Source organism: Lolium rigidum, chromosome 2 (genome assembly GCF_022539505.1).
Source record: "Lolium rigidum isolate FL_2022 chromosome 2, APGP_CSIRO_Lrig_0.1, whole genome shotgun sequence".
Classification (NCBI taxonomy): Eukaryota; Viridiplantae; Streptophyta; class Magnoliopsida; order Poales; family Poaceae; genus Lolium; species Lolium rigidum.
Window position 1 is genome coordinate 272693743 of NC_061509.1, and position 11780 is coordinate 272705522.

An 11780-nucleotide genomic window follows, 5' to 3' on the forward strand; every position below is an offset into this window, starting at 1 on the left:
GTGATTTGCTTAATATTGTAACTTGGACGATCATTACATGTTGTTATGTTCAAAAGATTCATTTATTTTGTTGTGTATGCTGCCATATTTAGGAAATTACATATATAGTTAGGGTGTGTAAATTGTATGCATTAGAGGTGGAAGAATTGCCCGAAGGCATGGCATGAACGAGTATTGCTGCAAAAGCAGATATGCCACCAATGTGGTTGATGCCGTGACATCCGAGGACTTTTGGATTTGGCATTGCTTCTTTGGATGGTCGGAATCAGTCAATGACATCAATGTCTTGCATAGGTTTCATTTGTTTCCTAGATTAACTAGTGGGGATGCTCGGGCTTGCAACTACAAAGTCAATGGGCCTCACTACACCATGGGCTACTACCTTGCCGACGACATCTATCCGACTTGGGCAATATTTATGAAGATCATCCAAAACCCCCGAACAAAGAAACAAGCTCAGCTTGCCAAGGCACAAGAAGCACACCGAAAGGGCATTGACATAGGTTTTGGTGTTTTGCAAGCTTGGTTTGCAATTGTCTAGGTTCATCTCATTTTTGGGGAAAAAAGCCCTAAAGAACATCATGACATGTATGATTCCTCACAACATGATAAAGATGAGAGAGTGTTACACTTGGAGTTCTTCTATGACAATGTTGGCAGCTATGTGCAACCACAAAGAAACCCCGGTCTCATTCAAGCATTTATTGAGACACATCGATAAATTGAAGATTCAGCCACACACAGTCACATACCTGGCTCAACCTTGATCTCATAGAGCACCCATGGCAGATACATGGCAGTGATTGATGCATTTCATTTTATTTTATCACATTTCATTTATTTCCTATGTATTTGTGTAAGGAAAATAATTATTTTCTTAGAAACATTCGTTATATGAATCATTATTTGATTTGAACTATTGTTGTAATGTGATTTGCCTAATATTGTAATTTGGACGATCATTACATGTTGTTATGTTCAAAAGATTCATTTATTTTGTTGAGTATATTACCATATTTAGGAAATTATATATATAGGGTTTTTCTTTTCAAGTTCGCTCGCGCCGACCAGATCCCGTATAGGGGAACAATTTTATGCGCCACTTTACATGATCTGATCGCCACAGCCCGCACGCACCTAGATTTAGTATTTACCGCACTCTCTAGTGGCGCGTTTATAGGTCGAGATTTGTAGGATCTGCTAGAGTTGCTCTTGTCAGCTATAGCGATCACTCGTATATCAATGCATTTGTTGACGCAGTTCAGTTCATTTAAAGCAGTAACTATTTGAGAACTGAGCAAATTAACGTTGCACCATCTAAGTAGCGAAATGTTGCGATCACAACAGACACATCTGACTGAAATTGCAATGATCAAACACCATAAGGTACAAACTGCAAATCCCAAAACAGGCGCCAAATCTCTACCCTCCAACAACAGCAACAACTAGCTAGCTAGGTTGGCGCCTGAAGTCTGAACACAACATACCAAGTACAGATCAAATCTGAGAGGCTTAACTTATGCCCCTTAATAATAAAACAGGAAAAAGAAGAAATACAACCCTAACAAAGAGGCCCAGAGTAGCATGATCAGCAGTAGCTAGCATTAAACTGGTGATGTGAAACAGAAGGTGGAAGTCAATGCCGAACCATCCCCCCTTGCATAGTGGTGGCACATTTTCACCGCGAGTTGAAACTTGCAAAAATCTAATCCTCGCTGGTATGAGCACCACATGGCAAGCAGAGAATGAGGTGCGTTCTTGACTCCCGATCGATGAAAGAAATCTCCAAAATCTTGCTACTCCTGCAGACGGAGATTCATTCATACTAGGCGTTAAGATCTGCTGCATATTATTATGTGAAGCTCGAGAAAGTAGTAGGCAGACGATCGAGTGTACCTTGCAAGCACGTTACATGACTGAAGTGGAGGCTACTGCGGATTGCTGGCCGTGTCCCTGCAGACGGCGGCCTTGATGCGCTCCACGGTGCAGGCGATGAGACTGTTCACGGTGGCGACGGAGCCCAGCGAGAGCTTCGCCGTCGGGACGGAGTCCACCAGTATCTGGAACGCCACCGTGAGGAGGGAGCCCCCACCCCCCGTCGAGTTTTCAGGCCCTTGGGTTGCTGACGGCGGAGGCCCGTCGGGCAGGATGGCGAAGCCCGACGGCAGGAGCGCCACATAGTCCGGGTCGCCGCCATTGAGCACCACGTTCATGGCCACGATGTCCACCGGCGCGTACACCACGTACGACCCCGACGCGTCCGTGCAGCTCTCCTGCAGGATCAGCATGTTGCTCTGGTTCGAGTTGGCGCTCTGCAGGACAAGATGAATGGTCAGGTTCGTTCATGATTCATGAAGAGTTGACTTTTTAAGTATAGATTTCGGCGTCACAGATTACGTTAACACGAAGGAGGGAGACGCAGTTGCCGTGGTCGCGGCCGTTGGCGATGTGAGCCATCTCCTGGACGACGCCGCCGTTGGAGAGAATGTCCCACTGGCCAAATATTCAGATTCGTCAGAAAGTTTTCTGCTAGAGACGGAGGAAGCAGCAGACTGGCATGCGACGACCAAAGAAACGAACCTCGCTGCGTGAGGTCTCGTCGCGGAGGAAGTCGAAGACGGTGCTGGGCGTGACGGGGAGCCAGAATGAGGTGGCGGCGTTGAGCACGATCCCCGGCGGCCTCCCGGGGTCGTCGACGCTCTTCCTGGTCATGACGCGCACGTCCTCGGCGCCGCTGCCCGACAGCGTCGTCCACTGGTGCGCCACGGACGCCGTCACGCCGCCGCAGAAGCTGGCCACCATCCGCTCCGCCAGCTTCAGCATACTCTTCCTCCCGTCCACGCTCGTGATCACTGCATGCATATTTGTGAGCGTTAACCATCAAAGGGGATTAACAACTTCGATGGGACAGCATGTGTAAGTAAGTACCGCCAAGATCGCCGTTGGGGATGCTGCTGGCCATGGCGCTGGCGAGGCGCTCGCACTGCCGGCTCAGCGTGCCCACCCACCGCCTCGCGCCGAACGCCAGGCCAGAGTTCACCAGAGGCTTGTAGATGTTGTGCACCGACCTGTCGTCCACTTCCACATGCTCCACCCATGTCACCTATATATACATACACGTACCCAAACAATTAAAAACTGAACCCAAACATGTATCTATCCTACTACTCCAATCTACAGTCAACAATTCATTTCAGCGTCGATCACATTTGCTGACAGAGCACGAACCTTTGAGTAGCCGTTGGGCAATTCTTGGATAATGCAGCCGGAAGGCCTGCGTCGGCATTTCACGACTGGGCTCTGGCGCAGGCTGTCCAGGGAGACGTCCACCACGGCCCACGACCCGTCGGGATTGTGCTTGCAGTACCTCACGAAGTAGCTCTCACGCGTTGGCACCAATGGCGACGGCACTTGGAACTCCATTGACATCTGAAGATTGAAGATAGATCATTTTAATTGTAAAGTATACACTTGGGTAGTTAGGTATGTGATCGAAATTTTTGAATTGCAGTAGTGGAGTATCCATGGCCTCTTCTGCAAACGCACCACTTGCAATGCTCCGTCGTAGTTCCCTGCCACGCCGGTGGACAGCACCTCGTGCGTAGAAGCCCGGGACACGATGCTCGAGAACACCGTCGCGAATTGATTCTGCCACGGTGCAGATGAATTCAAGACCAATGTCAGGCACTTTCATAAAAAAATTGGCTCGGAATTGCAATCTTGTTATTGCTATGTTATGAATTATGATCAGTAGTGAGTGACTGACCACGTCCATGAGGATCTCGACAAGGCTGCCATGGGTCATGATCACGACGGCGCTGCCGCGGGAGGCTTCCGGTTTGAGACCGTACTGCCTCGGGCCAAGCCCCCTCGGGAACACGCGGCCGTACTCCTCCTCGTCCAGCGCCTCGGCCGCAACCGGGATGCCGTCGCCGGGGCGTGCGCTCCAGAGCGGCTCGTCGAGCCGTGCCATCTGGATGAGCTCGTCCATGGCGGCAACGGCCAGCTCGATGATCATGGGCTTGTCCACGTCGATGATCTGGCCACCGCCTCGGGACACGCTCCTCAGCATGTCGCCCCCGAACATGTCCCCGCCGCCGCCGTAGGCTCCGACTAGGTCGAGCGGGGAGCGCGCAGCGACGGCGGCGAGTGAGCCGGAGAGCATCCCCGCCGGGAGAAAGGGGGATGACACCATAGGCTTCCCGACGTGCTTGGCCGCGATGCCAGATATCCTGTCGATCTCGTCGCGGAGGCGCGCGTTGTCGACGCGGAGGTGGTGCTCGTCGAAGGACATCTCGCCCAGTGCCGCCGGCCCGCCGCAGCTGGGGCAGGACGCGCTGCTCAGGGCCTCCTTGTACCGCATGTTCTCCGCGCGGAGCTTGTCGTTGTCGGCGCGCAGCTGCGAGTTCTCGTGCTTCTCGTGCTGGTTCTGCACACCACGTGGATCCACCATTATTAGAATTTAACTGAAACTGTAACTAAATTCCATGGTTCCTCTTATATGTTTGAGACCATGCTATATCACAACAGTTACTTGCCTTCATCTGTGTGCGCTTGTTCTGGAACCAGAACTTGACCTGCAGCGGCTCCAGGTTCAGCTCCCGGCTGAGCTCCTTCCGCTGCTTGTCGTCCGGATGAGGGCACTCCTTAAAGAACCTACACAAATTAATCCACAAACATCAATGCTCTTACATGTTACAGAAGAATTTAATTACACGATGAACTTTGTCAAAACGAACGCAATTGTTTTGAACTCCTAGGACAAAAATGTTTATGCATGCGTGATGGATCGTTCATGGGAGGCTTACGCTTCGAGCTCTTGGATCTGGTGTTGTGTGTGGCGGTGGTACCGCTTCTTCTTGCGGGGACGCTGGTTGGGATCCTGCTCGTCGTCTTCCTCGCCAGAGCCGCCGCCACCACCACCACCGTCGACGTTCTCGCTGCACGACTTGCTCTCGAGCTCGTCAGGCGCCAGCAGCGCATCGGAGGTGCCCCGGCTATGAAGCATGTGGTCGGCGCTGCCGCTGTCCACCGCTGCCGCCGTCGTCATGGCTGCCGGGATCTGCTCGAAGAGTTGCTGCTGGATTAGTGCTTGATGCAGATGGTGGCTGTCCAGCAAGTCAGCCTGCATTTACAGTTGAGTAGGAAGTTTTCATCAATTACAATTTACAGGTTGATGACAAGAATTTCTTGCTCCAGATATTCAGAAGCACCCCAACACGCAACTACGAACCAGAAATTGGAGTAGCAAAAACTATGAGGAAAGGTCCTACTAAACAAAATGGAAAGTTTTGCTTCCGTTTCTGCTAACAAAAAGGTAAAGCACTGCTCGTTTTCCATTATACATATATAGTAAGCACTAGTAGCTTTCATATTCGGTATCCTCAAATGGGCAAATGGCCAATTACTTGGAAATATGCATACTGTTTAACACCTCTAATTATCATCAGAAAAAAAGGAAGGATATGAGAAGAACAAGAACAAAATAAGCCAAAGAGCAGCAACAAGCTGCACAGACCCTAAAACTAATTAAGCACAGATCGACGCGGAATTAATTTGTACATTCAAAAGATCTTTTAAAGCATGCACAGCAATATACCTGAGTCAGACCCAGTGCGGCTGCCGACCCATACGCCACGCTGCTCCGGCCGATCATCGGCGGCAGGCGTCTGGCCGGCGTCATGGGCCGGAACCGGATCGCCTAGCTCCCAAACCCTAGCTGCTTGTTCACCTGCACGGCTCTAACTAGCTCCTTCCATTTGTACCGGTCAGGAATAATTAGCTTGCACTGCACGGCATGTCACAGCAGCAGAGATCTAGGGCACGCGGACGCAGAAGCTACGACGGCGACCTAGCTACTCAAGAACTCCGCGAGAAGCAAGCAGATCGGTCGCAAGATCTAAAGAAAAGCGATCTGTAAATCCCTGATCTCTCTCTCCTTGTGTGCAGCTAGCTTGCTACTTCCTGCATGATATCGCATGCATGCAGGAAGCTGCAGGGAGGAGCTAGCGTGCGCTACAGCGAAAGACACAGAGATCTTTGAGGAGAGGAGGAGGTAGAAGCCGCCATGGGAGGAAGACGAGAAGGGAGAAAGGGGAACGGCGGATGGGAGAGAATTCGGATCGATGGGAGAGGAGTTATTGCTGGGGCAGTGATGGTGAGGGCGAATGCAAGAGCATTTATTGAGAGAGGGTGCAGCGTTATTGCTCAGGCTCAGAGACTACAGCGAGGGAGAGAGAGATAACATTTCCCGTAGGAAGAAAACGTACGCGGTGAGCGGAGGATACAAGTCACGAGTAGCATTCGGACACGATTGAGTAGACTGGCACACTGTTTATTCGCTGCGTCGCCAAATGTCAAACGTAATTTTTTATCAGTTATAAAAAACTACCCGTTCACAAGAGCGATAACGGTAGTATTACTATGTGTTTTTTTTCTATTGTTGTGTGATCAAATTTGAATATAACGTTAATTTGAGAAGTTGCTTTTTTGTTTTGGCATTAGAAAGTAGGTAGCAAAAACTTTTAGGGGACAAAAATATGAATATCTATGATGCCGAATCATGTCAATAGTTTCACCATGAAATATGTTTTCATAATTTATTTATGTAATACTGGGGATGTTTATATTTCTTATATATATTAGGTCAAGTTTAGTAAGTTCTAAGTTTTGGCAAAATTTATATTTTTTAACCATTAGTAGAACGGAAGTACTAGTAAACCACGGTATTCTCGATTCGTGTAAGAGGAATGACCTATATTTGCTTAAAACAGTATGAACTTAAGTCATTAGTTCTCAGCTCAAAGATTATGTTTAACTATTGGTTGAGTTGGTGGCAATATTTATGAGGCTAGCTAAGGCTGGTCATAATGCTAGTATCTTAGGTAGTACTACATCCGTTTTAAGGAATAATGCGTCCTTGTTTTACGTGTTTTTGTTTGAGCAAGAATTCTTCAAATATATAAACATTGTTTATATGAAATTAATATCATTGAAAAGTTTTTTTTTAATACGATTCTAACGATACTAATTACATATAATATAATCAAGATCTTGTTGCTCAACTTTTATGGTCAAAATTTGTCTTGAAATACGCATGCGCCTTATTCCTTAAAACGGAGGTAGTAATATCATGCACTCTAGGCCCACAAAAATGCTGATGTAGCATCTAATTAAGGAGAAGATGTATGATTAGACTAGTCACAATGCATAGTATTATATAGAAGTATCATTTGTATGATACTACTACTACATCCGTTTTAAGGAATAAGACGTTCTCGTTTTACGTGTTTTTTGTTTGACCAAAAATTATTTCAAATAGATAAAAACTTGTTTGTATGAAATTAGTATCATTAAAAAGTGATTTTCAATACGAACTCAATGATACTAATTATATATAATATAATTAAGATTTTGTTACTCAATTTTTATGGTCAAAGTTCATCTTAAAATACGTGTACGCCTTATTCCTTAAAACGGAGGTAGTACATGTTAATATGTCTACAATGCATGGTAATGTACTAGTATCATAGTTTTCTTATATTAGTTGATTTGTAGAATCTCAATGCAAATATATGTACAAGATATATTTGAGATTAATTTTTTTAGTACTACGTGCTATGATACGGTATCTATCTATGATACTACAATTCTCTCTCTCATCTTTAATTGCACTGCTACATCAGCCTTTTGTATGCATGAGATGCATGATACTACCTATGATACTCCCATTATGGATAGTCTTAGACTGGTCACAATGGAGAGTATCATATAGTAGTATCATGCATATGATACTAGTGTAAGATATTATCTTCATAATGCATAGTATCATGTAGTAGTATCATATGTTACATGTATTTAATGATTTGTAGAATCTCAATACAAAAGTGTGTACAAGATTTGTTTGGTATTAATTTTTCTAGTTCTACGTGTTATCATACGGTATCTATCTATGATAACACTATCATCTATTTCATCATTAATTGATATGACACATCAGCATTTTGCATTCATGTAGTGCATGATACTACTTATGATACTGCCATTGTGAGTAGTCTTAGAGTAACATAGGTAGATATTGTATCATGCATGCCGCATGTTACGAGAAAAATTAATGCCAAATAGATCTTGTACACAGATTTGTATTGAGATTCTACAAAACAATAAATTTATAAGATTATGATACTACTCTATAATAATACCCACTATTGAGATAGTATCATATTCATGATACTATGCACTATAACCAGCCTAAAGAGCTAATTAATTCACATGAATTAAGAGCACTCTACCTATACACGCATAGATTTCACTAATTAGTGATGTATACATGTTATCCTAAGTAGAAGTAGTGATGCATGTTTAAAAAAACCTCTATAATGCACTGTCTTTTAGGATTGTATCTAAATTTAATGATTTTAGGCTCATGCATGCATGTGATTCAACTAACACTACATTTTACCTATGGCTCCATGCGAGAGTTATATCTTGGCTAAGATACAATAATACCTTCTTTCATCATTTGACATGATGCAACATCATCAAATGACCTAGGATACCGCGCTAAGAGTCTTCCATTGTGAAAGGCCTAAAATCCTACTCCCTCTGTTTGAATTCTTTTTTCATAAGCTGATCCAAGTAAAATTTGATCAAATTTTTAGGTAAATCTAAAAACGAATATGTTATTCTACATATATCATATGAAAATATATTTCATGATGTATCTAGTAATATTGATTTTATATTTTGCATGTTAATTTTTTATGAATTTTTTGGTCAAACTTTATATAGTTTGACTTTTTAGAAAAAATAAGCCCTATTTATTGAAAAGGAGGTAGTACTGTATTTATTCGCATGATTTGCATCTTGAGTATCAATTTAGATTTTAGTGTAGAATCCATGCTATACGTTCTTTTTGCATGGATATACACGATATATGTAGATCAGTATTGTACAACGAAAGCATGCGTATCAGACTAGTTATAGTGAGAAGTAACATAGAGTAGTAACATGCACATGAAAAACAAACTTTTGGCTCCCGGGGTGTACGGAAGAAGCCTGGTGACCGGGTGTAACGCACCCCTATAGACCAAAAAATTTATAGTAATTTAAAAAAGTCAAAAAAATTGAATTTCCCTGGAAACCAAGGATGATCAAGTTTGTACTTGTAAAAAATATGTTTGGAAACGAAATTATTCCCATGGTCTCCAAGGAAAAAAAAGACAAAATTATTACAAATATATGGTGAATAGTATCTGGTCATGGGGCGTTTCGAGTTTCTTTTTTACCGCAGGATACAATAAAAGTAATTACCTAGGGAAATATTTTGTTTTTAATTACAATACCTGGTCATCTTTGATTCCAAAAAAAGTTTGATTTTTTTAAACTTTTTTAATTTATCTTTTTATTTTTCCAACTATAGGGGTGTGTGGCACCCGGGAGCCCCTATGCATTTCTCCATGCACATGTTACTACTCTATGTTATTATGTTCATAGTGGTTGGTAACATCAAACTAGTACCATAGATATCATCATTAATTAGCTTAAAGATTCATTGTATCTTGAGAAGTGTGATGTTACAATAACTAGATATGTTACTCCATCCTTCTCTCTCCTTATTAACTCACTGCAACATAAACAAATTTGCTAAGTTGGACATGAAGTTACTCTTAAAGTTACTTGCACTGTGAGTAGTATAAGACATTCACTACTACGTCTGTCTCGGTTAACAGGCACGCACGTAGTTTAAGAAATTGCATTGACCATTATTTTGATCAATAAAATATGAAATATATATGCCACAAAAATTATATCATTGAAAGCATTTTTAGATGCAAATTTCTTTACTATTAACCGATAATCGGTCATACGTCCTTGTGCTGGCCAAATCATCCTCGGTCTCGTTCCATCGAATGTCTAAATGTTTGCTCCTGGCCCAATCCAAGAGCCGGCGCCCAACACGTCAAGGCCTAGTGCAACGCGTCAAGGCCTGTCTCTTGGCCCAAATCAAGAGCAGGCAGAGTCCGACCGCTTCAGCAGCACAACATGCAAAATATCTAGTGCAGTTTAGATCGGAGTATATACTAAATAATTACAATATTTGTTTCTTCGTGGCCACTACAGATTGTTGTTTTATAAAGAAAAAAAGGGTTCACCTCAATTTGGTCGCATTGTGATGTCTAGTCCAGCATACATATTTTAAAGAAAAAAACGCTTCTTTTCCTTTTTAAATTTATTAAACACATATTTCTCTAGATTTTCTTTTATTTACACACTAAGCAAACACACGTTCTAAATACATCTGTTTCTAGACAAATCTACAGCGAATAATTTAAAAAATAAAGTTGTGTTGATGGTGCATATTATTAGTAAAATTGCATGGTATGGTAAGCATGCAAAGCATACTGTGAATTCATCATTTAAAAAATTCAGTTTCAAGTTATTGTTGTTCAGCGACAATGCGCGGGCATAGTAATAGTAATGATATACTACCTCTGTTTCAAGGAATAAGACGCACGCGTATTTTAAGACAAACTTTGACCATAAAATTGAGCAACAAAATTTTGATTATATTATATGTAATTAGTATCATTGGATTCGTATTGAAAAGCAGTTTTTAATGATACTAATTTCATAAAAACAATCTTTATGTATTTGAAGTAATTCTTGGTCAACAAAAAGCATGTAAATCGATGGCGCCTTATTTCTTGAAAGGGAGGTAGTTGATTTTGTAGATATAAAATTTATATTTTTGTTGATCAAATCATTAGTCAAAGTTTGTCTTAAACTGCATACATGCCTGTTAAACTGAGATGGAGGAAATAAAGTATTTTGTATATTAGTTATGCTTCCACTTATGGTTTTGTGCGACACACGTACGCGTGGTGTTTGTTGCCATTTAAGCCTAATTATGTTAACATGCTTAGACATGCCTTGAATGGATTTTGGTTTTGCACGTGCATCACATAGTCCCTTCATCCTTAAATAAGTGGACATCTAGTGCTGGAATTTGGGGCATTTGGCCTTTGGCCCATGACCCATTATCAAATTCTGAAACTCACATAGCCCATTCAAATAATCAGTGGCAGCACTAGTGGGAGTTAAAGTTTAGTCCCACATTGCTAGTTGGGAAAGAGTTGGAGTGGTATATAAGGTGGGCTGTTCTAGTCCTAGTAAGTGAGTGAGAAGAGAGAGAGCCCTCGCGCACTCCTCCTCCTCCGCCGCCCGCCTCGTCGCGACGCGACGCGACGTGGGTTGCGGGAATCTCGCCGAGCCGATCTTATCTTTTTGCTGTTTGGGAAATTAATTGTATAATCAATTTCGAGTCATTAACGGACGCGTTACTCAGCCGTTTTGCCTTCCGGTTTTTCTGGATCGTGGCTGTGCCGACTCGGACGTGGGCTGCGCCCCACGACCTTCCCGAACCGCACTATATAAGCGCGGACTCCAACCCTAGTCTGCACCAGACGCACATGCGACTACCTGTTTCCAGTTCATTGCGCCGCCGCCTTCGTCTTCCTCATCCCGTCCGTCGGCGTGCACCGACTGCCGGGACGGTAGGGCCTCCGGAACCCTCGCCTCTCGTGAACCCGTACGGGTGAGGGGCAATCAGGTTTTTGGGGAGCGCTCCGGCGCGACTCATCGGCATCACGACGTCGTCCTCGGACGACGAGTTCCTCCACACCGACAAATTCTTCCCGGACCTCAGCGACTTCTTCAACAACCTCAACATGGGCGACAACGACGCTGCTCGTGAAGTATGTGATCTTGTCGTTTCTCTT

At 43.6% G+C, this 11780-nt stretch overlaps 1 protein-coding gene across 1 annotated transcript; it reads right to left on the reverse strand.

Moving 5' to 3' along the window:
- Positions 1-1346: 1346 nt before the first annotated feature.
- On the reverse strand, positions 1347-6199 carry LOC124693451 (homeobox-leucine zipper protein ROC1-like). Its single transcript, XM_047226927.1, has 11 exons — positions 5600-6199; positions 4809-5125; positions 4539-4656; positions 3767-4429; positions 3547-3648; positions 3229-3429; positions 2929-3103; positions 2581-2852; positions 2398-2493; positions 1897-2312; positions 1347-1802 (listed from the first exon to the last, which is right to left on the reverse strand). Exons 1-10 carry the CDS (start codon positions 5681-5683, stop codon positions 1929-1931), a joined length of 2412 nt encoding a protein of 803 aa, XP_047082883.1. The 5' UTR covers positions 5684-6199; the 3' UTR covers positions 1347-1802; positions 1897-1928.
- Between the last annotated feature and the right edge of the window lie 5581 nt (positions 6200-11780).